Source organism: Xiphophorus maculatus, chromosome 1 (genome assembly GCF_002775205.1).
Source record: "Xiphophorus maculatus strain JP 163 A chromosome 1, X_maculatus-5.0-male, whole genome shotgun sequence".
In the NCBI taxonomy this organism is placed as follows: domain Eukaryota; kingdom Metazoa; phylum Chordata; class Actinopteri; order Cyprinodontiformes; family Poeciliidae; genus Xiphophorus; species Xiphophorus maculatus.
The window spans coordinates 31,739,025-31,765,092 of record NC_036443.1 but is presented as its reverse complement, the minus strand read 5'-3'; the positions used below and the strand labels follow the sequence as shown (position 1 = coordinate 31,765,092).

The 26,068-nt window shown below is 48.0% G+C and overlaps 1 protein-coding gene across 3 annotated transcripts; it reads right to left on the bottom strand.

Annotated features, from left to right (window-relative positions):
- Nucleotides 1-1,807: 1,807 nt before the first annotated feature.
- On the bottom strand, nucleotides 1,808-26,027 carry fgd1 (FYVE, RhoGEF and PH domain containing 1). 3 transcript variants are annotated; one of them, XR_002752782.1, is made up of 19 exons: nucleotides 21,728-22,001; nucleotides 17,257-17,514; nucleotides 16,831-17,029; nucleotides 16,060-16,756; nucleotides 15,456-15,545; nucleotides 15,236-15,384; nucleotides 13,514-13,670; nucleotides 13,271-13,409; nucleotides 13,120-13,178; nucleotides 12,137-12,283; nucleotides 11,971-12,063; nucleotides 11,803-11,885; nucleotides 11,666-11,696; nucleotides 10,865-10,966; nucleotides 9,057-9,185; nucleotides 8,827-8,985; nucleotides 8,601-8,747; nucleotides 1,909-4,448; nucleotides 1,808-1,860 (listed from the first exon to the last, which is right to left on the bottom strand). XR_002752782.1 is itself a non-coding variant. In XM_023333982.1 (18 exons), the coding sequence occupies exons 1-18, from the start codon at nucleotides 25,562-25,564 to the stop codon at nucleotides 4,173-4,175; spliced, it is 3,018 nt and encodes a 1,005-aa protein (XP_023189750.1). In that variant the 5' UTR covers nucleotides 25,565-26,027; the 3' UTR covers nucleotides 1,862-4,172. The 3 variants fall into 3 exon arrangements, 2 of the variants coding, with proteins under 2 accessions (XP_023189750.1, XP_014326467.2); XM_023333982.1 differs by lacking the exons at nucleotides 1,808-1,860; nucleotides 21,728-22,001 and adding an exon at nucleotides 25,462-26,027 and having other exon boundaries at nucleotides 1,862-4,448; XM_014470981.2 differs by lacking the exon at nucleotides 1,808-1,860 and having other exon boundaries at nucleotides 1,862-4,448; nucleotides 21,728-24,535.
- Between the last annotated feature and the right edge of the window lie 41 nt (nucleotides 26,028-26,068).

The window sequence follows — 26,068 nt, the reverse complement described above, 5'->3', positions numbered from 1 at the left end:
ATCAATCAATGTGACAATAACAAGACATTTAAAATTCAGCAAGACAACATAAGCTTGGTATAAAATAAAGGCAGCAAATATAGCTGCTGTTGTTGTCATGGTAACAGGGATCCAGACAGGTGTGATTGCCATGGTAACATGGAGATGCAAAACCCCCCTTGGTCGTTACCACAGCAACTTGTCAGGAAATGAACAGAACAGATGGGCGGGGGGGATTATTGACTGAAAATAAAGTGAACCGAGCTTCGACTGAAACCAACTGGAAATACCTCGATGTAACCAGTTAGAACTGGTTTTAACAGGACATACCTGGTTGTAACTGCTTTTACCCTCACCATGACCATGTTCTAAACATCCATAACCAGTTAAGACTGGCTGTAACCAATTAGTCAAATATAACTAAGTGTGAGAAACTATCGTATACCAGTTCTGACCAGTTCTAACAGGTTAACCAAGGCCTAGCTAGGGATACTTGGCTAGTTGTCCAAATTTGTCAGGGTTTTTAATTAAACATTGATTAGACTAGAACAATGTGTCAAAAACAATCTGGGCCAGTCAAACCAGTACCTACCAGTAAGGAGAAATCATCAAAACCTACAGCAATCAAAGCCAAAGAATGAGTAAAAACCTATAAGAACCAGTTACAACCAGCTAGAACCAGTTACAACCGGTATGAACTGGTCAAAACTGGTAATAACCAGCTAGGATTTTTACTGCTAGACGACTAAAACTGACAGGAACTGGTGAAAACCTGCAAGAACCAGTTGGAACCAGTTAAAGTTGTAACACCAGTCAGAACCAGCTACTACCGCTTTGAGTTGGTCACAACCTGCAAGAACTAGTTAGAAACAGTACAAAAAACCAGTTGGAAGCGATTAAAAATGGCAAGAAATAGTGAAAATCTTTGAGAACCAGTCAGAACCAGTTACAACTGGTTGGAATTGATCCAAACCTGTAAGAACTAGTTGAGAACAGTAAAGAAAATCCTGTAAGAACCAGCTACAAGCAGTTAAAACTGGAGAAAACAAGTGAAGATTTATGAGAACTACTTAAAAATGCTAGCACCAGTCAAACCAATTACAACCAGTTCAAATTGGTCAAAACCAGTGAGAACCGGTAGACATCAGTCAAACTAATGAGACTGATTTAGAACTGATCAAATTTATCCCAAACCAGTGGGATCCATTGAGAACCGGTTAGAACTCTGCTAACAGGAAGTCTTCAGTCACACTGACAGAAACGGAACAAAGCAGATCAACTGAAACAAATATGCTAACAGGCGCCGAAAGACCTGGTGGCCATTTCCTTCCATCCTCACCGCTCCACATGCTAAACACACGCTAACAACAAATGGCGACTGCCAAACAGCCAATCAGAGAGTCAGAAATCCAGAACCTAAAGCAAGAACCTGTCCTCTTCTGATGTGTTAGCATAGCTTAGCACAGTCACTGGAAGAAGAGGGAATCTGCTAACATCAAAAACCAGGAATGTAAAGTCAGCAGGTGGCGCTCTGACAACCACAACCACAAGAACATGGGGAACTTGCTTTGGGGATTTTTCTTGCTCATCATAGCAGCGGCCATGTTTATCTCTACAGACTGAAGCCTCAAACAACATGTCAGGGCCTCTGAAGAGTCGGAGGACGTAAAAATCTACTCAACTTTGATGGTTCCAGGAACCGGCCTTTAGAAACCAGAGAAGAGCAGGTACAGGTGTGGCTGTGTAAACAGAAAGGATTCAGGATTCAGACATTTAGGATATGGAAGCTAAGGCAAATCATGAACTGGATGTTTCAAATGTGTTTTTTTCTGTTGCTTCCACTTTCAGAATGTAAACTGGAGCCCGACGCACCTGGAGCACCTGGTGCACCTGGTACTCCAGGTGCACCAGGTGCACCAGGTCATCCACCTGATCTAACAGGTTCCCTCAGTTTCCACTGCAGCACCCAGCGTCACTAACACGTCAGATCTCTGTTTAAGCTTTACCAGTCTGAACGTCCTGTGTGACTCCGATTGGAGGACCTTTAACCTTTACATAGTCACATGAGCATTAGGTCAAAATAATAAATTATATTTACAAAAGTTTCTCCATTAAGCAGAATGAACACAGCCAGACTTACGGACACAGAGAACCCAAAGCAAGAATCCACTGGGAACCAACTGGGAACCCACTGGGAACCAACTTCGAACCCAATGGGAACCCTATGGGTACCAACTGGGAACCCAATGGAAACAAACTGGGAACCCAATGGGAACCAACTGGGAACCCAGAGAGCATCTGTGGTTCAAAGCTTGAGAACAACAAGAATATTTAGAAGATTTAAAATTTTAAAACACTTTCTGGAAAACAAGTGAAAAAAGAGAGAGAGAGAGAGCGAGAGAGAGAGAGAGAGAGAGAGAGAGAGAGAGAGCCAGTCCAAACAGAGTCGGCTCCATCTAAACGCTGGAAGCATCTTCAACCAGTCAGAGACTCCATTCAGTCTGTGGAGAACTTCCAGAGATTAGACATCCCAAACCCGTCGTCGTCATCATCATCATCATCATCCTCATCATCCTCGTCATCATCATCATCATCATCCTCGTCATCATCATCATCCTCGTCATTATCATCATCATCATCATCCTCGTCATCATCGTTCCTCCATCAGTTTCTTCTTCTGTCAGGAAACGACCAAAGACTGAAACCTGCCAGCGGATAACCAATCTCTGCTCTGATTGGTCAGTGCTCTTGCCAATCAGCTGCTCCAACAGACTGGAGATGACATCATGTCTTACATCATCACTCTGATCATTAAAAAGCAAAATGAAACAAGGTTTTTATAAAATCACACTAAAAGTTGAAATTTCCATCATTTCTAAAGATTTTCTCCAACTCATAAAACTCAGTTTTTAAATTAGCTTTCATCTCCAACATTAAATATTAAACAGTTCCACGTTTCATTTGTGTTTTTTTGGAATCGTTTCAGACGGAAGAAAAAGAAGTAAATCAGAGATCTGCTGTAAACAAATAGAAATATATTCACACAGAGAACAGAAGCCCTGCTGTACCCAACCTCACCAGCAGGGGGAGAGGATGCTGGGTAATGTAGTTCACCTCCACGGTTCCGGTTCTGCAGAACCTCCTGCCGGTCCAGCGGGACGGATGGGTTCTAGCCTGTGAACTGGAGGGATCTGTGGTTCTGGTCGGGTTCTGGTTCCCTGCTGTTTGTGAAGAACCTGGGCGGGATGTTGGACCAGACCTTCAGATCTTTGGATCCTCAGGAATGTGAGACAGAACCTGCTGAGCAGAACTCTGTGCCCGGTTTGTGCTGTTTGGGTTGGTTCTGCAGGAAGTTCTGTGAAGGTGTGAAAACTTTCTGGGATGAGACCGGACCGGACCGGACCAGTCTCACCGGCCTGACCTTCTGTGACCCAGTTCTCCCAGGATCCGATCCGATCCAGGCTGGATCCGGACCTTCAGCAGAAAGTCATACAGAACATGGAGGAAGAGGAGAAGCTTCCTCTGGAGAGGAAGATCCGGGTCGGATCTGGAGACTGCGGAGCGAACTGTTCTGTGTGCTTCATGGTTCCGGTTCTCCGGGTCGGGTCCGTAGAACAGCAGAACTTCACTGGCTCATCTGTGAATAATTCTGATCCTGATGTGTTGCTTTTCTGGACTATGCTGCCCAGAACCAGAACAAGATGTGGTCCGGATCAGAACCAGAACCGGTCCGGATCAGTTCTGGTTCCTGCGGTTCTAATGATTTTGATCTTATTTTCTAGCATCAAATTCATGTTTCTGGATTGGCTGCTGGTTGGTTTGTGTTCAGGTTGTTCTGAAAGGTTCTAGATTTGTTCTGGTTCTGATTTTCACTTTTTGTTTCTGTAAAAATTCTGTGTTTATTACTTCCAGATGATTTATGGATTTATTTTGGATGAAATGTGAATTGTCCAGAGATTTCTCCTGTTTTGTTTCTGGGTTTGTGGTAGGTGAGTTGTGGTTTGGTTTTGGGTAAATTATAGAATATTTCTATGTTTGGGAACGTAGTTCTGGATTAACTCTGGTTTGGTTCTGGATTAACTTGGGTTTGGTTCTGGATTAACTTGGGTTTGGTTCTGGCTCTGTTTTTTCTTCGGTCCGACCAGGACAGGTTTTCCAGATTAAGCCTCATCTTCGTCTTCACTCCAATGAAATCAGGTGTTCTCTCCTTCCGCCTCGCCATCAAGCTCCTCCCCTTCTTCCTCCACGCTCTCCACGATTGGCAGATGGATGAGAGGCTCCTCCCCCCTGCCGGCCCTGGACAGGACATCCATCCACCTGCGCTGTAGCTCCTCCCCCTCGGCGCTGAAGTAGAGAGTCAGGTGACTCTGAGAGATCTTGAAGGCGTGGCGTCGCTCCAGGCGGTCACATGACTCGGGCGGCGAGACCTCGAAGCCAATCAGAGGGATGCTGCGCTGCGCCTTCACATCCTGCGGAGAACAACCATACGCTTCATTATGCTGACTCCTTCCCAGGTGCAGGTGCATTGTGGGTATTTACCATCCATTTAGAAACAGCGTATGTCCCTGTTTCCTGACTGGCTCAAGTTCACCTGGCTGCAGCAAACAGGAAGGGCGGGACGGACCGCTGTCAGTCTCAGACCTTATTTGGAAATGGGACCATTGCACTCCAGAAGTGAAGGGGGCGCTATTTACTATACTATCCGCGGTCTCCCTTTTTTATTTTCTTTTGAAATTTGTGATATATATTCATCTTTAGGAAGGATTTTCACTCTCAGTATATATTTGAACTTCTCTCTTTTATTTACTTCAGTGCAGCTCACAGTTTTTAAATTCTGTGTACTTCTAAATCTGCTCTTTTGTTGCATCTTTTTGGGTTTACTGCTGCCTCTAGTGGCGTGGGGTGGTAACACAACTAATATAATTACCTTATTAAATCAGAATACCACAAAGTTTTTATTATTTGCTATTAATTCTGGCATTACTGGAACTATAAAAGATAAATTATTTTTAAAAAATTCATTTTCTTAACGATGTAGAGCTAATTAAATGACATAAACAATACCTTTATATATTATAAATAATTTCTATATATTTCCATCAATGATAGGAACAATAAATTAAATAAGGAGGCATGAAAAGCAACATAATGAACTACAATAAAAACCATTTACAATGTATACATGAGAAAGTTAATTGACCAAAAGTCAATAAGAAACAAATGAATTAGATTCACAGAAGAATAATAACCCAGGTCGTTACAACCAGGGTTGTTAAACAGATAAAAGCAAAAATTCACATTTTTGCTTTTATGGTGCCATATGTTATTCTGACAGATTTTTTTGTTGGTAGAGTCTCATATACAGGAAAAATACGATGAAACTATTTAGTCTATTGAGGTGGAATTTTCTCTTCAACTCAAACTACAAAATAAAACACATTCATAGAATCACAATATCAACAATTTGTGCATCGAGTAAAACACTTAGCACGCTACAGTTTAGTTGGGTTGAAACTGTTTATGCCACTGTCAATAAATGACTTGTAATCAATGTTCTCAGGTACCAGAGGGAAACAGTAACGCCTTCATGAGCTCAGAGGGTCAAACTGATGAATAAAGAGGATGGAGGCTCTCTACTAAAATATTCCTGCCGTCTTCCATGTTCTTTCAGCAAACAGTTCAGACAGAGTTGTTTTAACTGCCATTCAAAGTATTCTTAAAAGTTTGTCTGTTATTCTGAAGCTCATGTGACCAAACCATCCATCCATCTTCTTCCGCTTTATCCGGGGTCGGGTTGCGGGGGTAGCAGCTTCAGAAAGGAGGCCCAGTCTTCCCTCTCCAGCCTCTTGTTCCCAAGCCGTTCCCAGGCCAGCAGAGGAACATCGTCCCTCCAGCGTGTCCTGGGTTTTCCCCTCCTCCCGGTGGGACCTGAACTCCTCACCAGGGAGGCGTCCAGGAGGCATCCTGACCAGATGCTCCTCAACTGGCTCCTCTCGAAGTGAAGGAGCAGCAGCTCTACTCTGAGTCCCTCCTGGATGACTGAGCTTCTCTCTCTAAGGGAGAGCCCAGACACCCTACGGAGAAAACCCATTTCAGCCGCTTGTATCCTCGATCTGGTTCTATCAGTCATGACCCAAAGCTCATGACCATAGATGAGGGTGGGAACGTAGATCGACCGGTAAATCGAGAGCTTCGCTTTTTGGCTCAGCTCTCTCTTCACCACGACGGACCGGTACAGCGCCCGCTTGATGGCAGACGCTGCGCCAATCCGCCTGTCGATCTCCCGCTCCCTTCTTCCCTCATTCGTGAACAAGATCCCGAGATACTTGAACTCCTCCACTTGGGGCAGGACACCCCCCCTGACCCGGAGAAGGCACTCTACCCTTTTCTGGCTCAAGACCATGATGGCCTCGGATTTGGAGGCACTGATCCTCATCCCGGCTGCTTCACACTCGGCTGCGAACCGCTCCAGCGAGAGCTGCAGATCATGACCTGATGAAGCCAACAGGACCACATCGTCTGCAAAAAGCAGAGACGAGATCCTAAGGTCACCAAACTGGATCCCCTCAACACCTTGGCTGGTCTAGAGATTCTGTCCATGAAAGTGATGAACAGAATCAGTGACAAAGGGCAGCCCTGGCGGAGTCCAACTCTCACCGGAAACGAGCCCGACTTACTGCCGGCAATGTGGACCAGAATCGCCTGGAAGCCGTACAGAAGTCTTTCTCCATGGCCTCTCCAAACTCCTCCCACGTCCGAGGTTTTGCCTCAGCAACCACCCGAGCCACATGCCGCTTCGCCTGCCGAGACCCATCAGCTGCTTCCGGAGTCCCACAGGCCAAAAAGGCCCGATAGGACTCCTTCTTCAGCCTGACGGCATCCCTCATCGAAGGTGTCCACCAACGGGTTCCAGGGTTGCCGCCGCGACAGGCACCGACAACCTTGCGGCCACAGCTCCGATAAGCCACCTCAACAATGGAGACACGGAACACGGTCCACTCAGACTCCATGTCCCCCACCTCCCCCGGGAGTTTTGCCGGAGATGGGAGTTAAAGCTCCGTCTCACAGGGGATTCCGCCAGACGTTCCCAGCAGACCCTCACAACACGTTTGGGCCGCCAGGTCTGACCGGCTCCTCCCCCACCACCGGAGCCAACTCACCACCAGGTAGTGGTCAGTGGACAGCTCCGCACCTCTCTTCACCCGAGTGTCCACGACATACGGCCGCAGATCCGATGAAATAATGACAAAGTCGATCATCGAACTGCGGCCTAGGGTGTCCTGGTGCCAAGTGCACATATGGACACCCTTATGCCTGAACATGGTGTTCGTTATGGACAATCCATGACGAGCACAGAAGTTCAACAACAGAACACCGCTCGAGTTCAGGTCGGGCGTGCCGTTCCTCCCAACCACGCCCCTCCAGGTCTCACTGTCGTTGCCCACGTGAGTGTTGAAGTCCCCCAGCAGAACAAGGGAGTCCCCAGGAGGGGCACTCTCCAGTACCCCCTCTAAGGACTCGAAAAAGGGTGGGTAATCTGAACTGTCGTTCGGCCCGTAAGCACAAACAACAGTCAGGACCCGTTCCCCGACCCGTAGGCGGAGGGAGGCTACCCTCTCGTTCACCGGGGTAAACCCCAACGTACAGGCGCCGAGATGGGGAGCAACAAGTATGGCCACTCCTGCCCGACGACTCTCACCTTGGGCAACTCCAGAGTGGAAGTATGTCCAGCCCCTCTCAAGGAGACTGGTTCCAGAACCAGAGCCGTGCGTCGAGGTGAGACAGACCATTTCTAGCCGGAGCCTCTCAACCTCACACACTAGCTCCGGCTCCTTCCCCACCAGAGAGGTGACATTCCACGTCCCAAGTGCTTCTGCAACCGAGGATCGGACCGCCAGGGCCCCCTCCCTCGGCCGCCGCCCATCACACACTCATAGGTGTGTGATTGGCCCCTCTCATAGGTGGTGGGCCCATGTGAGGGGGGACCCATGTTTCCTCTTCGGGCTGAGCCCGGCCGGGCTCCATGGGTAAAAGCCCGGCCACCAGGCTCTCACCATCGTGCCCCCCCTCCAGGCCTGGCTCCAGAGTGGGGCCCCAGTGACTCGTGTCCGGGCGAGGGAACACCAAATCCAAAGTTTCTGTTCATCATCAGGGTCTTCTTAACTTTTCATCTCATCGATGAGATGAAAAGTTAAAACACTCAACATTGTTTTCTACACAAGCTCTAGTTGGGTGACCCCAAAATCACTACGTCTCCTTAAAAGATAGAGTCTAAAAACTGTGAGCTGAGCTGAAGTAAATAAAAGAGAGAAGTTCAAAATCATGCTGAGAGTGAAAATCCTTCCTAAAGGAAATCAATATAAATATTGATATAAATATCACAGATTTCAAAAGAAAATAAAAACGGGAGTTCGTGGACAATATAGGAAATAGCGCCCCCTTCACTTCTGGAGTGCAATAGCCCCATTTCCAAATAAGGAATGAGACTGACAGTGGTCCATCCCGCCCTTCCTGTTTGCTGCAGCGAGGTCCTTCTCGACTGTTTGGATTAAAGAAGTCCAGCCCTGTGCTGACTGTAGTACCCGCAGCCTCCTGTAGGGGCCCAGGTGGTGGCGACTCACCTGCGGAGCGCCGTAGACGTAGAGCACCAGCGGCTCGTTCTCCGGGATGACGAACCACGCCTTCTGCCAGCCCCGCCCCCCGCCCTTCTCCATGTGGTGTAGAAAACTACAAATCACACTGTTCTCTGCGGCCAGCGAGGCCTGTTTCTATGGTAACAGAGGGGAGACGACAGTCAGACCGAGAATGCGTTGGACTGTGGTGACGTCACAGTGATATCACGCGTACCTCCAGGATGGAGCGCCTCCTCTGGCTGCTGCTGCTCATAGCCCCCGGCGTTGGCGACGCCCCCACCAGCGTCACGTAGCAATCCACGCAGACGCGGTTGGTCCGGTTGTTGTCGTACGACAAGCGAGCGCGAAACTCCGAGCATTTGCCACAAACCACCTGGAAGACGAGGACAGACTGTGAGAGACGGAGGCGGAGATGGAACCGGGCGGCGGCGGCCGGGGACGTACGTGTCCGCAGGCTTTGCAGTGGTGGCGTCTCTTGGTGATGGAGTTGAACGGCTCCTGGCACTTCATGCACAGAGTCACTTCCTTCTCCCGGATCGGAGTCGGCGCTCGTTTTCCCAACTCCACGCAACTCTGAGGTAAAGCAAAACGAGTCGTTAGCATTTCGACTAGTGATGGTGAGATGAAGCCTCATGAGGCATTGAACCACTTGAGCCAACTGGTTCAGAAAGGGTTCATTTTATGAGGCTTCATGTGCACACGAAACCACCTACTGGCCAGGTGTATAATCACAGCCAGCTGTATCTTAACACGTGTGATGCATTGAATTTTTGTCTATTATGGCTCTTGGGAATGACGTCACAAAAGGTGTAGGACACAATCATTTGTCTACATAAATTATGTATACACATATGTGTATAATAAAATATTGTTTGAATGTATCCTCTGTGTGTAATTATTCCTAAAATAGTAGTGTCATGTGATATGGCATGTTGTGTAATAATGTTTTTCTGTGACTCTAGAAAAATGGTCTGGGCTTAATCAGGCAGAGGACAGTGAAAGTGCCTGTGGAACTAGGGAGGGGTAGTGAACAGGCTAATGCTTGTGTAACTTGGATGATTTCATGCATTTTTATTAAGAAACAACAATTTCTCCACAGTTTTTGGTTTCAAACGATTTCTCTTTTTTGACACTACATGGATGAGGTGTTATTATTGTACCCCAACTCCTTGGAGCACAATAAACACCTCACCTTTACAGAAAATAAGAAACAGTGAAAAATACAGTTCCTCATAAGCAAACATAATGCATCTGCAAATGTTCAGTTCACCTTACCTTGTTAGGGCTTATCAATTCGAAATCGAAAGAGGAGGGGAAATCCTCCTCTTTCTCGCCGGCTCCATCCTTCTCCTATCCTGTCCTCGTGCTCCTAAATCTCCTATCTATCTATCTATCTATCTATCTATCTATCTATCTATCTATCTATCTATCTATCTATCTATCTATCTATCTATCTATCTATCTATCTATCTATCTATCTATCTATCTATCTATCTGTCTCAAACTAAATAACCACTATCCAAACTCTGCTATCCAAACTATCAAAACTCTATCCACTCTCTCAACTGACCCAACTCGCCTACAACAACCCACATATTGAATGGATCCTGTGGGGTTTCTAAAGCTGTCAAACCCCGCGCCAACATCTGAGCCACTTCCACGCAGTCACGTGGTACAGCCAGGCAGCGAGGCTTCGGACGTCATCGTTTTCGGCTCCTCCCCTAAATGAAGCAAGCCTCGATACGCGCTTTACGGAAACGCCCCCTCCATTACTCGACACACGCCTCGAAGCCTCGGCACATCACGTCCATCCATCCATTTTCTGTTCACCCTTTGTCCCTAATGGGGTCGGGAGGGTTGCTGCTGCCTCTCCAGCTACGTTCCAGGCGGGAGGCGGGGTCACCCTGGACAGGTCGCCAGTCTGTCGCAGGGCAACACAAAGACATACAGGACAAACAACCATTCACACACACACACCCCTAGGGAGAATTTAGATAGACCAATTAACCTAACAGTCATGTTTTTGGACTGTGGGAGGAAGCCGGAGTACCCGGAGAGAACCCACGCATGCACAGGGAGAACATGCAAACTCCATGCAGAAAGACCCCGGCCGGGAATCGAACCCAGGACCTTCTTGCTGCAAGGCAACAGTGCTACCAACTGCGCCACTGTGCAGCCTCTCGGCACATCACGTAACATCACTAATTTCGACGCCCCGCAGTACCAGAGCGGAGCACCAGGGGCGCTGTTACCGGGGAGTGGGGCGGCGTGGACTCGTCGTCTCGCAGAGAACAGGTGAGGTGTCTGAAGCTCTCCATGGTCTGTTCATGGCGCTGGATGGTGGCCTGGATGGCCTGCAGGAAACAAGCAATAAGGTAGAAAAGTTTACTTACAAATGTAAAAGTTTATTATAAAAAAGTTCAAACAGTTTATTGTTGTAACTTTAAATAGGTTTATTTTAAAAACATAAATTGTTATTTTTATAACATTGCAAAAGTTTATTTCAGTAGCGATAAATAAAACGTGAATAAAAGTTTATTTTCTTAACATTTCAGGTTAATTTTTAGGACATGAAAGTTTTTCATAATCTTGTAAAAAATTTATTTTTGCAGCGTTGTAAAAGTTGAATTAAATATGCAAAATTATTTGTTTCTATAGCGTTATTCAATGTTATTTTGGTAGCTTTCCTGATTTATTTGATCAACGTCGTTAATGTTTTTATGGTGGCCAAAACATGGACGATTATACGACATGTTCATGTTCAGAGTCTTCCAGCTTCATCATTTTATTTCTCCAACGTTATTCACAAAGCAGAACCTTTTTGCTTGATGTGAACAACTGAAGCCGAGTTGCTAACAGCTCAGTGACTGACGGACCGTTTGGGACATTTGAGGATTTGTTTCTCCCTGTTTTAACATTTTATTACCAGAAAGAAAAATTGCAGAAACTTGTTTTGTTCCTGAAAGCTTTAGGTTTCAGAACCGGCTGATGTTTATGACTGGACCAGCCACAACCAACAGAACCTTTGGTGTTCAGGAAGAGCAGGAACACACCTGGATCCAGTCCTTCTTCTCTTCCTCCGTTCTGCAGAAACACAAACACACAGCGAGCCTCAGAGGAACCGCAGCGGTTCAGAACCGCAGCGGTTCAGAACCGGTTCTACGTCCCAGGTCTGGGCAGGTCCACCTACCTGGCCTGCAGCTCCAGGGATCTCTGTTTTCCAGACACCAGGAAGGTTCTGCTGGGAACAGCGACGCTGCTGGTCTCCTTAAGCTGTGGACACAAACACTCTGTTAGTTCAACCAGAACCAGAACCAGGGAGGTTCAAAGTGTGGTTCGGGGGCCATTAGTGTCTCACCTCCATGCCGTCCACGTCGATGCGAGCGCGGACGCTGTACTTCTGACCAATCAGGCGCAGCTTGGGGACGCAGTACAGCAGCCGGTCGTTGAACTGAGGAGAAACAAGGGAGCTGTTAGAACCTCGGCACCGGACCGGCTGAGGGTCCAACAGAACCAGCCCATACCAGGATCAGGTATCGGTCCTGCGTGGTTCCATTCTTATTGGACAGCTTGAGGATGTGTCCCTCCTTGATGAGTTCATTGGTCGGGTTGACGATGTCTTCCTCTCCGCCCAGAAGCTCATAAACTTTCAGCAGCTTCCTCATTCGCTCCTGAAAGACAGACAAGAACCGGAGAACCACTGGGTCCATCTGGGTTCACCAGAACGTGACAGAACCGACTGAACGTTAGACACCAGAACCCTGGATAAACGGTTTGACAGGACCAGCAGCTGCAGAGAGAACGGTTTGCTGTCTAACTGCAGGAGGACTTTGTTTCCCATCAGGCTAGCGCTAGGCTAGCGCGTTAGCTTTGGTTGTATTTACCCAGAATGCCCTGCGCTGTAGTCCACTTCCTGCTTTTGGAGCAGTCTCCAGTCTGCTTGGCGTTCACATGCATTCAGACCAAACCAGAGTTCACTTTAACCAAACCCAGACCAGAGGTCAAAGGTTGCTTAGCATTCACACCTCACCAACTGAACCGGACTTCTAGACAAACTGACTGGATTGGTGGGAACAGACCCTTAAAGCCTCACCAGTCCTGGTTCTGTCCTAGTTCTCCATGAAGACATTTCAGGAAAAACTTCATCTGCTTGTTGTCCCTCAGAGGCCAACGGGGTGATGGACTCTGCTCCCGACATGCAGGATATGAAGTCCCCGGGTCCTCCTTCCTCCATAACAGAACCAGTCCAGGTCTGCAGTCCCCACACACCAAGCAGGCTGGGATGGTTCTGTTTTCATCCCAGAGTCTAACTTCAGGAGCCACAGAAGGCTGAGTCCCTATGATCACCTAATATCCGCCGACTGGTTCAGGAGCCCTAACGGGGTCCACCAGAGACCACCAGTAGGGTCTCTGGTTGCACAGTTTCCAGAACCTGCTTGCAGGCTCCAGGTTCATTCTCAGCTCTCAATCTGACAGGAAGTTCTGGTTCTGTCCCATCCGGTCTTACCATCTTCCTAATGGCAGCATTGGAGTGTTCTGCGGCCGTGGCGATCAGCTCCAGAGACTCTGCAGAGACACAGACGAACACATGAGAAGTTCGAGGACATCCGGTGTGTTCGGCTTCCTGCTGTGGTGCCGTTGGGTGTTTGGTGTCGTACTCTGGGCGTCCCGGTGGTCCGGGGCGTCCTCTGGGAGGCGGTTCAGGTAATCCTTGAGCAGCAGCTCATAGCGGGGTATCCTCTGCACCGGCTCCAGCATGTGGTGCTGCAGCGTCAGGTTCCCGCAGCGCTCCTCCCTCTGCCAGACACAACAACCAGCATGAGGCAGGACCGGGACCAGGTAGGTCCAGGTCCCAGTCCTGGTCCTACCTGGTCCTGGTCCTACCTGGTCCTGGAACCTACCTGAATCTCCTGGACGATGGCCTTGAACGGAGCGGACCTCTCCATCCAGATGTTCACCAGCTCCATGGCTCGGTCAAAATTCTTCACATACTCTCCATACATCTTAAGGAAGGGAGCCAGCTTCTGCAGGATGTCGCCGATCCGCGAGTTGGAGTCCCTTCAGGCGGAACCAGAACCAGTGCAGAACCTCAGTGCTCATCCATTCACCTCTATGCAGATGCTACAATTCTTCTCACAGTCTTCCCATCCTCAGTAGCAGCAGCAACGCTTCAGTAACATCCTGAAATCTTTGAAATTTCTACTGAATTCCAAAAAGCAAAGAAATGTGGATTCGTAGAAAAAGTCATTCATAATCACTGTCTGTATTTCCATTACTAATGTGAGCAAATCTTTGTGTTCTGCTAATGTCAAAAAAAAGATAATTTTGGAATTACAGTGTTCCCATTAAATAAGAAATTAAATTAAAATCACTCATAAATAAGTTTGTTTATGATAAATCATTAAAAATCCTGGCAGCAATTGATGTAAACATTAGATTTATTCATAACTCAAAGTCAGCGCTCATCTTCTGTCAGCCAATCAGAGGAGACGGATTCTTTAGCGTTGGAGCAACAAGCCCCGCCTACTTGGCTAGTCTGCAGCGTTTAGGGGAAACTGTAGTCGGCCATTTTCCAGAATATTTATGGATTCAAACCTTTTAATGAGCGAAAACACAGAGAGACTGTTAGGTAAATTATATATATTATTATCAAATATTTGTTGTTTCATGCGCCTTTATAATGTTCTTGTCTTTTATGTCTTTATTTATTTCATCTTAGCATAAAGAAAGTTTCTGTGTTGTTGAATTACTGTGATTCCTTTCTCAGAAGGCCTCTGAGGAAGAGCAGAGAACCGTTTCCAACAGATTATCGCTCAGCAGAAACCTCTGCATCCTGACCTGCTAGATATAAAACCGTCACTGTGAAGACGTACAACTTGCTCTGTGTTATCCTGTGTCTGGAACAGAATAATCTAGTGTGTAGATACCATGTGTTTTGGTAGTGACTAGCATTTACGTTGCAATCATGTGACTGAAGTGTTTTCCCCGCCCCTTTGAGACGCTCTCTGTAACAGGGATCCTAACAGCAATAAAAAGGGAGAACGGACACAGATGTTTTCAGAACGAAGAGATGTGTGACTGAAAACATCTCTGGCTGTTCTCCTCGCGAGGACAAAAGAATCTAACTCTCTTGTCTTTCTTGTGTTTGTTTAATCTCTCAATAGGTGTTTAAACCTGACAGAGACGCTGGAGGAGCCAGAGAAAACAACCCATCATCCTCCGACCACTTCCTGTCGTCTTCTTCAGCGTTTCTGCCAGTAGCAACATCCGGCTGCTGATCACGTGACTCATGATGTGAATAAAATGTTTCCATGCAGTTTTGTGAAATACATCAACATCAGTCTGGTTGAAAACCAACCCAGCTCAAAAACATTTAATAAGAAAATGTGTTTGTTTTTTTTCAAAATTGCCATATTTCCATAAAGCAAATTTATTTTTACAATTTCAATTTGTGCAATTTTATGCAAAATGGAAACACAGCCAGTGATGCTAATGTTGTTTTTCACTATAAAGCTCAATCTTTGCTCCCCGCCCGGTCGCTAAGGTAACTGATCATTTGTTGAATAACTGACCTGGTTAAATGAAGGTTAAATGAAGGTTAAATGAAGGTCAAACACGCTCACCACTCCTCCATGCGTTTCTGCAGCGCCGGCAGCAGGAACTGCTGGTGGAAGCAGTAGATGGAGCAAATGTTGGAGAAGATTCCCTGAACCACGTCGCAGGGGAACGAGGAGCGGCAGCGCGCCTCCTCCAGCAGGCGGGCGCAGAACACCTGCAGGACAGGCGGCCAATCAGAGCCTGGGGGCGGGGCCTCCTCGCTGAGGGCGGAGCAGCAGTACTCACCTGGTCCAAAAGGTGGAGCTTGGACACGTAGGCGGTCTCGGTGAGGAGAAGCTCGTTGGCAATGTTGAAAACCCGCTGATGGACGGACAGCTGGACACAAACAGAACCAGTGAGACCGTTTGTGGCTCTGATCCGTCTCAGGAGTTACAGAACCAGGACCGGTTACACAGAACCAGGGGACTCTGATCAGGTTGTGGATTTATTTATCTCAGATAATCTGTAGAAAATCCTCCACCTTCTAATTCTAACTAGAAACAACCAACCAGAGCCGGGAGGCGGGTCTAAGCGCTGTCAATCACCCTCTCATCCCTCCTTGCTCTCTGCTATGCTTTCCAGCATAGCCTGCTATGAATTCTAGGCTAGTTAGCATAGCCACCAATGATGGCTGATGACGTTTTTCTGCTGTTTCTTTGCCATTAGAACATCTAGCAGCGAGTACATGAGTGTGATTGACAGCATTAAGACCCGTTGTTTGTTCAGGGAGGCGGAGCTCGATCACATCATGCTGACAGTTACAGACTGCAGCTTTAAACCTGAATGTGTTTTTCACATCAGCCACGCCGTCTGACCAAACTGCTCTCTGATTGGTCGGTTTGTGTCTCACCTCCACGGATTCCTGCCGGTCCGGTTTGGGTGGGGCCAAAACCAGCGTTAGCTCCGCCTCCTCCTCCAGGTCGCTGTCCCCTTCCTCAGAGAAATCCCTCCTCCTTGCCCTCCCCCGGGGCTCCTCCCCCTCTCCCACCTCCCCGGCGGTGGACGAGGAGCTGGAGAGGCGGGGCAGCAGGGCGGGACTGCAGGGATAGGCCACGCCCCCGTCGTCCACGCCGGCGAAGCAGAGCTCCTCGCTGTGCGACGGCGAGCTGATGCTGTCGATGCCGCTGTCCCGATTGGCCAACTTCCCGTCCGTCTGCGAGGAGGGGAGGGACAGACGCTCGGAGGGCAGCTCTGATTGGTCTGGAGGCTGCTGCTCCTCCGTTTCCACGGTAACCACCTCCTCCTCCAGCGGTTTGTCTGAGGCGCTGTAACCCGACTCCATGGACAGACGTTTGTGATGGACGTCGTCCCGACAGGCCGCCGCTAGCTCTTCATCCTCCTCCTCCTCATCATCTTCATCACATAGCTCAGCCCCTTGTGTGATGTCATCCTGCTCTGTGAGGTTACTGGGTGGCTCCGCCCCCCCGGGTTGAGGGGGGACAGGCGAGGCAGAGGATGGAGGTGATGAAGATCGGGGGGAAGGAGGGTCCAGTGGGCGGGGGCACAGCGCCCCCCCGGTGATGTCCGGCACCACGATTATCTGTTCGCTGCAACACAAACAACCAATCAGCAACCAGGAGCAGTAATGACGCCACTCCCCCTCTGACCAATCACAACTCACCGCTCAAACTTCTCGATGAGCGACAGGACGCAGGTGGGGGAGGCGGTGCCGTCGGCCTGGCTGGGGGGGGTCCAGCCCCCCCGGGGGTCAGCAGGGAGGGGCCTGCAGGGGGGCGGCGGTGGGAGGGACTTCTCCGGGACTCGGGGGCGTGGCCTCATTGCTCCAGCTTGCTGCTGCAGGTGGGGGGGTTTCGGGGGAACTAGAGGGAGGGGTGGAGCCACAGATTGGGTTTGTGTCAAATGTACAAAACTTCAACAGTCAATTTGACCTTTAAAAGTGTTTAACACACGAGTCACATTTAAACATCTAAACACTGACGTGCAGGTCAGCTGGGCCAGGAGGAACCTGGAATCAAACCTGCAACCTCCAACTTACAAGACAACTAATCTAGACAACAGCGACTGCGCTGCTAAAGTTAAAGCTTACCCTGAGGTTTAGGCCCCGGCAGCGGCGGGCGGATCCGGTTTGGCGCCGTTACCGTGGTCACTGGCAGCTCTGGTGGCCCCGTGTCATTCACGGACCCGCCGCTCTCTGCTGGCTCTGCCCCTTCCTCTGACCCCGGGTCCGAGTCGGGCTGCAGGGGAGCGTCAGCGTCCAGCGCCCCCTGGTGACCACATGGAGAGCAGGACGGCTCCAGAGAGAGGCTCTTAGCCAGCAGGGTGGGGCTGGTGGAGGAGGCGGGGCCTGCGGGGCAGGACACATGTCAGGGAGCACACACCCACTGTCTTTCAAAATAAGAGCCAAATAAAGAAAAAAAATATTTCTTTGCAAGAGACATAAATGTCTTAATTTCAATTCATTAATTCACCAATTTTAACACAATTGATTCCCCATCTGAAACCTTCGTACTTGTTTGTTTCTGGTACAGCCATAAATGTGACGCGACGCACAGCTACATCGCTAACAGCAGCAATGGAAGCAGCTTCTCTGTCGCTTCATTTCTGCTCCTAAACAATGTGACTGGAAAAGACTTTTGTTCTGTTCAAGTTGGGCTAAAAGCAGTTAGCTTATCAACAAAGCTATGCTAGCCTAAAATAGCATCTGACTGCTAAACATGTAGCAGCTAACACCACAGCCCAGACCTGCAAACAAGCTCCAGGAATGGTCAGGACTTCCTGAAACGGTCTGGTGGTTGAAGAACAGATTCAAACTGATCTCCAACAATTTGAATCTGTTGAAGAGCAGAACATCGGAGCTCAGATGTCTGATAATTCAGGGCTAGTAGCATGTTAGCTTAGGTTGCACTGTATTCAGAATGGTGCTTATTTATTATGGGTTACAGACCCTGAAATGAACTCTATTGAACCTTTTTATCGGGTTCCTCCACTGACAGAATCACATCAGCAGCTGATTGGTTGAATCCTGCAGCAGATCTTCAGCTTTGTGTTTGGACCCTTTGGTTCTGCAGGTTCTGGTCCAGATCAGAACCCGCTCCTCATCTTCATCACCTCTCAGCTACAACGCTACACCAGGACGTTGTAGCTGGTGTCCTGAAGGGGGCAGTGAAGAGCTTTATGGTTCAGATTGATGGCGGTGCTCGGCCTCTGGTCCAAACGGGCCCAAAGTTCAGAAAGTTATCTCCATTATTTCCAGAACCGTTCTAGTTTTCAGGAACAATCTGGAAAAGGATTAAAAGCAGCCAACAGAATCTTCTGGGAAAAAAATGATAAAACCGACTGAGTCCTGTTTATACAGCGGTTCTAATGGTTCTAATGGTTCTAATGGTTCTAATGGTTGCCAGTAGAACAGGAGGCTGTTCTACTGGCAACCAGTCCAACCGGTCCAGCTAGTAACAGCAACAGCAGCTGAAAGAAATTCATGAGGTAAAAATGTGTCCAGTCATTGAGAGCAGCAACATCTCAGCAGCTTAAATACCAGCAGAACACCCAGACAGGAAGTGTGTGTGTGTGTGTGCGTGTGTGTGTGTGTGTGTGTGTGTGTGTGTGTGTGTGTGTCTGTCTGTGAACTTGTTAGGAGGTCATGGGAAAGCCTGAGTGGGCTGATGTTGACCAGATGTTCTGCTGATGGAAAACTGCTGACCAAACTACATTACCCACAATTCTCCAATGCTACTTCCTGTTGGTCAGAATGAGGCTTGAGTTCTTAGATTACTGGGAGGTTCTGATGGTTTTGATTACCTGAAGACGTTTTAGATGGTTCTGAATCAAAACAGACGTTCTTCCAGTTTTTAATCTTTCTAATTCAGAACGTTGACGAGTTTATTCATCATGTTCTCAGTAACTCCAGCATGTTCTGGAGACGCACTGAATCAAGATGGCGTCAGCCACCTGGTGTTTGATTGACTTTGTTTTCTGACTCGATTAGTTTACTGTCGTCACACCTTTACTTGGTTCTGGATCCAGTTCTATTAGTCATGCCGCCATTTTCAGCCCCCACCTGCCACCAAGGTAACACTGGGTGTTCTGGTCCAGATAACCGTCTTCAGACACCAGATGGTCCCAGATGCTTCAGGACCTGCTCCTGACGGGAAAGACGTCCATCTTTGTTCAGTTTGTCGGTCAGGATGTTTCAGTGACCTTTGAAGGTTCTGTTTCTGACTGGCTTCCTGTTGGTGGATCTGCTCCGTTCTCTGAACTTGTCCCTGCTGGTTCTGGACTTGAGAGCTGTCCTCGGACCACTGGTAGAAGAAAAGAATTGCTTTAATCGGACTCGGTCACTGACAGGTCCCCCACAGCACAGGACATAAACCAGATCTGGTTTTATCTTTTGGACCCAATAACTCATCTTGTCGTATTTCTTTTGTTTCATCTTATAACAGCAGCCACACCAATAGTTCTCTTAGTCTGTTCCCTCCTGATGGTCCAGACGACCCAGTTCTACTGGAACCAGAACTCCATCATCTGCTCCACCTCCAGCTGCTGTGGTTCTGACCCAAACCAACCTGTTCCCCTCCTGGCCTGTGGGGGCGCTGCACCAAGAACCACTGAAGGAAACGACACAAAAACCTCTGAACCCTTACCCTAACTTCCTTCTTCACCAGATGGAAACAAGATGGAGGATTTTAGTGTTGGAGGATTTCTCTTTAGTCTTTGGCTGAAGACCAGGAGCCATTTCTGCTGCTAGTGCTAGGCTAACACGTTAGCTTTGGTTGGATTTACCCAGAATGCCCTGCGCTGTGCTATAATTCACTTCCTGCTTTTGGAGCGGTCTCCGGTTCGCTTGGCGTTCACATTCAAACCGAACCAGAGTTCAGTTCAACTGAAGCCAGACCGAGGTTTGGAGGACCAGAGGTCAGAGGTCAATTAGCGTTCACATTATCCTGCAGATTCCCTAAAGCAACCAAACCCGACTTTGTAGGCTGGATTATATCAACTGAACAGGACTGCTGGGAATGCAGGCATCAACTGTAATCCAGTTTCTAAGTGACCTTTTATATCAAACGGTTTCGAGTCGGTAGTTTTGAATCATCTCCAGATTTCTTCCAGACCTTTGTGGATCGTTGCAGTCTGGTTGAAAGAACTAAAATAGCTCTTACTTTTAATGTTCCTGGATCCGTGCTCAGCCTTTCCGACGGTAGATTTTCACATCCTGTCAGCTTCCAGTGGTGTTCCTGCTGTCCTGTACCAGTCCTGGGTTTCCCAAGGCTCTACCTCCGGTCCGCTGCGGTGAGGAAAACACAAACTACCCGCTACTGAGCAGTTCCCTTAGAACAGTTAGCAGGTTGGCACTTCAGGGCTGTCCAGAACCTTTAGTGTTTTCAGTGGTTTGGAACCAAAACCCAAGTTCCTTGTCAGAGGTTCTGGTCCAAAGAATTGCAGAGCCAGAGCCAGACCAATCAGAACCAGAGCTGACCAATCAGGAACTAAACCGGCAAATCAGGAGCAGAGGCAACAGGAACCTCGATCTAATTCAATTACAGAAACATCTCATGTGAAAACCATGAGAAACATTTCACACCAATGTTCACATGTGAATGATGTGAATCACATGAAGAAGTGCATCTCTCTCTCTCTCTCTGTGGATTTAAGATGCTTGGTGGTAAAAACTCGTGGACTTCACATTTACCATGTGATTTATGTGAAAATTAATAAAACTCTAAAGTAAATATGTGAGAACATGTGAAGCTCTGGGTCCAGATGTGTTCACGGCCTCTTTCATGTGAATCACATCCTTCATGTTTGTGTGTAACATGTGGAGTTTTAAAATTGACTTTCACATGTGAATTTCCTGTCCATCCAGAACCTTTTCCCCTCTGATTCCCGGACCGCCCGGTTCTGTTCCTGCTGCATGGACTGGTTCTGCAGGTTCTACTGATGTACCACACCTGATTCTGGTTCCGGTAACACTGAAATGGATTTTCATATTTTCAGAACCACCAGGCCGTTACTGGACCGGACCCAGGCTCGGTTCTGCTGCGAGGCCCAATCAGGAGGGTCTCTCTCTCTCTCTCTCTCTGCTGGTTTTGATGCCCACGCACGCGCACACATCGCTGTCATACACGCGCGTGTTCACAGAAACACGATCGATGATCCGCGGCTGGGCTCGGCTCGGTTCGGATCCAAACAGACAGCAGCTCATCGATCACCGGTCGGATCGATCCGCCCATCAGCAGCGGGGTCACGTGACTGCGGCGGGGCCGCTTTCAGGTCGGTGTCACATCTGGCGCGCGCGGCCGCCAGCAGCCCACTTCCACTGCGGGATGTCGGTCAGTGTGTGCGCGTGCGCGGCGGCGGGATTATTCCACACACAGACAGGAAAATAGAACGCGAGCACGCTGCAGCTGGGCGTGCATGCGCAGCCTGCAGAGTGTGTGTGTGTGTGTGTGTGTGTGTGTGTGTGTGTGTGTGTGTGTGTGTGTGTGTGTGTGTGTGTGTGTGTGTGTGTGTGTGTGTGTGTGTGTGTGTGCGCGCGCGCGGTGCGGATGCGGCGGACTCACCTCTGCTCACGCTGCTTCGGTCCATGTACATCGCGCAGCAGAAAACGAATCCGGTCATTAAAAGACGTCGGTGCGCGGGGAGAGCGGCTCCCCCGGTCCACAGCAAAACAAACACACACACACACACACACACAGTCCGGTTCGGGCGGTCCGGACCCGCGGGCTGCCGTTCAGGACGGATCAAGCGGTGGATCCGCGCGGCTCGGTTCTGCCCGGTGCGGCGGCGGCGCGGAGGGAGGGGGCGGGGACGCTCTTCCTCTCCTTCTCTCTCCCTCTTTGGTTTCCATGACAACAAATTAAAAGGAAAGGTGACAGGTGATCACGTGGCGCCGAGCTGTCAACAGAACCATTTCTATCAAACATCAGCAACCAGAACCGCTGACGGTTCGGTTCCGGTTCCAGGTTTACCCTCCAATTCGGTTCTGCTGTGAGCAGTTCGTCATCTGCAGTAAACCGAGCCAGAACCTCTGACACAACCAGAAGGGGGCGCACTAGACATCCGTTCATTTCATTTACAGCTGGTCCAACGTCAGAGCCTCCGCTGACCTTTGACCTCCACCAGTCTGACCCAGAACAGAACCAAAGCTGAGCCAGAACCGAGCCAGACCAGAATATGAAATATTTAGCTTTGAAACGGCAACATTTATAACTGCATAACTTGGTGAAGCGCCATTTAATCTCTTCTGCCAGATGAAATCATCCAAATGATTGCTGCTAGTTTCTCTTAAAGGTGCCGCCTTCAGGAATATAGATATAAGAAACCAGAACCATCAGAAATGTTTCTGGACTCTGAACCATCAGACTCCAGATGGCCTCAGAGGTTCTGGTTCCCTAACAGATTTTCCTTCAGCTGCTGGGAGAAATCTTGGAGTGAAGAGCAGAAATGAAAGACATGAACAGGAGGAACCATGAGAAACCCGGATCGATCAGATCCGGCTGAGTATGACCCAGTTCTGGTCCCAGACCGGGAGCCGGGTCTGGATCGTGGTGCTGGATTGGTCCCAGAGGAACAGCTGGAGCTGACACTCTGATCAGGAATGATCCGGAGAGTCAGGATGGACGTCCTGTCGTCCTTCTGTAGGTTTGATGATGTCACCATGGAGACGCCGGTCCAACGTTCAGCTCAGACCAGCATCCATCCAACAGGAGGAACTTCCTCTGATCCGCCAGCAGAACCAGAACCACAAAGACTGATAATGACTGATGACTTAATTAATTCAAAACAAAATATGACAGAAAAACTGAAACCTTCAAACCTCCATTGTTTCTCGTTTTCATGATTTGAAGCAGAGCAGATGTTCCAGACCTTCATCAGCTTCATCAGCTTCATCAGCTTCATGCTGGTTCAAACTTTCTGTCCTGATGGTTTTCAGGGTAATTTAAGGCTGAAAAAACTCCAAACTATATTTGACATTTGACTTTAAAAGCCACTAAATATTGATTTTATTGGTTGAAAATTTCACATTAAAACATTTTGAATGGATAGTCTGGAGGTTCCTCCATCTTTTCCCCAGTGTTAGTATTTATTTAAATGTTTTCACACAATATATTTATAATTTCACTCTTTTTGTGGTGTTTATTGCATTAGGTTGTTTACTATTATGGGTGCACACATTTAGTAAACACCTTTTATTTATTTGAATTATTAACTACTTAGTTTTGCTGAGTTTGAAGGACTGGTTGAGTTTGAAGGACTGGTTGAGTTTGAAGGACTGGTTGAGTTTGAAGGACTGGTTGAGTTTGAAGGACTGGTTGAAAGGCAAACCAGGAAGTGGAACCAACCACCAGACTTGATGTTAAAGAATCTGCCTCTCTCTCTACTAAGGGCATAACTGCTAAAAGATTTTTGGTGTTAGGTTGTTTTGTTTTTAAAGTTGTGTTCTAGTCAAAATGTTTTGTTTTGAATTAGTTATTTATGTTTATGCATTGTTTGTCTTTATATCCTATCCCACTTCTCCTCATTTGTGTAGACTAGCCTCTATGTATAAATTAGCCTGTGTTCATTGTGAGGTCAGTTTTTGGTTCGTTATCCTGAGTTGGGTCTGCCTTAGTTGGTGATTTATTTTGGGCCCATTTTGCTATATTTTTGAGATTTGTTGTTGAAAGCCTTTGGTTAAGATTTTTCGGAAAAATAAATAGAAAATATTTTTTATATATGCCTTTGTCCTTGTGCCTTACTGGTTGGACCCTAACAGACAGGAAGTTGTTAGGTGAAAGAGGAAGTTGTTCGGCGTTCCCCATGCTTCAGGTTCTGCTCACAGTTCAAACCAGAACTAGAACCATCAGAGTCCAGCTGCTCAAACACTAAAATGTAGCATCAGCTCCAGTCTGTCTGAGGTTAAAGGTCATGAAAGCTTGAGCCAATCAGAGTTCTTTCCCTGGATTCATAAGTTCTCCGTAAGGAGAAAAAATAACCACAAACTCAGCAAAACACTCGATCCAGAGCCAAGAACTACAGCCGGAAAACCAGGAGTTCAGTCCAGAGTCAGAGGATCCAGAGCCCACACACACACACACACACACACACACACACACACACACACACACACACCCACGCACACACACACACGCACGCAAAAGTTTGCCTTTCCATCATATTTAGGATTTTGTATTGACTTCCATTCATTTTAGTAACTGTACCCTAACCCAGACATTTTACATTTTTCTTAATTTCTTAACCACTATTTATTAAAACTCAAATCCGCCTGCTTAAACATAGTTTTAATATTTAAATCTGCTGTTTTATGTTATGTTACACTGTTTAAAATGTAATAGAAAACATTTTGTCTGACACCAAAGGGTTAGTCTTCACCAGGGCTCTAAATACATATGAACAAATGGGTAAAAATCATAAACAGGATGCTTATATATATATATATATATATATATATATATATATATATATATATTATTGTCATTATCCCTGGTCAGAAAATAATTCACACAAAACCTCTGAACTTTACCAATAGATCCCAGAAGAACTGGAAACCAGTGAAGACCAGGAAAGCGTCCTCACTTTCCAGGAGGGCCTCAAGCTGTGGGTAAACTTGGTGAAAGTGGTCCTCCATATGCAGTAATACAAGTACACACACACACACACACCGCCAGTAGCCCACTTCCACACACGTTTGCATGGCTATCTTTGCGGGGACTTTCCATTGACTTCCATTCATTTCTACAGCCTAAACCTAACCAACCAAAACTCAATTCACACCTTAGTCCTAAATCTGACCCCTGACCCATAAACAGCGTTTCCCCTTGTGGGGCCCAGGATTCGGTCCCACGAGGAGCAGTGGGTCCCCACAATGTAGTATGTGTCAGGAAAATGGTCCCCACAAGGTATTAGAAACACACAAACACACACACTCATTCCTGTCCTCTGTTTATAACCTGAAGCCCTTCATTCATATCTGACTGTGTGTGTGTGTGTGTGTGTGTGTGTGTGTGTGTGTGTGTGTGTGTGTGTGTGTGTGTGTGTGTGTGTGTGTGTGTGTGTGTGTGTGAAACATGGTAATGTGACTAATCGTGGTAGCGGCATCATGTGACCTGCAGCTAACGAGTTCCAATTAGATTCATCATAATGTGATGAAGAACGACCTGCTGACCCACTGGACACCAGAACCAGGTTGGTCCAGATAGTGAATCTGGATGACGTCCGTCCGTCCATCCGTCCGTCAGCAGGAAGTTCCTGAGGCTCCGCCTCCTTTCTGGACATAGATTCAGCAGTGACTCACCTGTCCTGCGGGGGGCGCTGTGGAGGTGGTAGGAGAACCTCATGGTGCTGAACCGGGTGGAGAAGGAAGTGGGGGTCAGCCTGCGGGGTTGGTTCAGCTGCATGCCAAGGTCAAAGGTCACTGAGTCTCAGATCATCTTCTGGGTCTCAGAAAGGTTCTGGTTCTCTACAGCAGGAACTGGGCTCACACTGGACCCCATTCAGACCCACAGTCCAGCTTCAGGTGGTTCTGGTTCTGGCTGGTTCTGGTCTCTCTCTCCTCCATCCCTCTGTCTCTCTGTCACTCTTACAGGAAGTTCACTGCTCCCGCCATCCTGGACTCCATTTCAGTCGCCATGGAAACGGTACTCAGCTCAGCTGACTGGATCCGGTTTACCCCCCCTGACCCGACCCGGATGCTTGGATCAGAAGACACCTGGAGGAGTTTTGCCGCCTGTTTTGACCCAGCTCTGCTGCCCCAGAAGGTCCGACTTGGTCCTGGTTCCGGTTCTGCTCCTCCTCCAAGCCTCCAGCTCCTCAGAAAGTTGTGGGTTTCCTCCAGACAGCAGCTGGGTCATCTCTGCGCAGTTCCAGACTGCGACCCAAACAGCCGAGCCGGACCAGAACTC

Excerpts from the sequence above, each read along its gene's own strand:
- fgd1 (XM_023333982.1), bottom strand. The coding sequence starts at position 25,564 with ATGCAGCTGAACCAACCCCGCAGGCTGACCCCCACTTCCTTCTCCACC. Across the intron at positions 13,410-13,513 it reads CCATCGTCCAGGAGATTCAG|AGGGAGGAGCGCTGCGGGAA; the intron begins GTAGGTTCCAGG and ends TGTGTCTGGCAG. Across the intron at positions 4,449-8,600 it reads ACGTCTACGGCGCTCCGCAG|GATGTGAAGGCGCAGCGCAG; the intron begins GTGAGTCGCCAC and ends TGTTCTCCGCAG.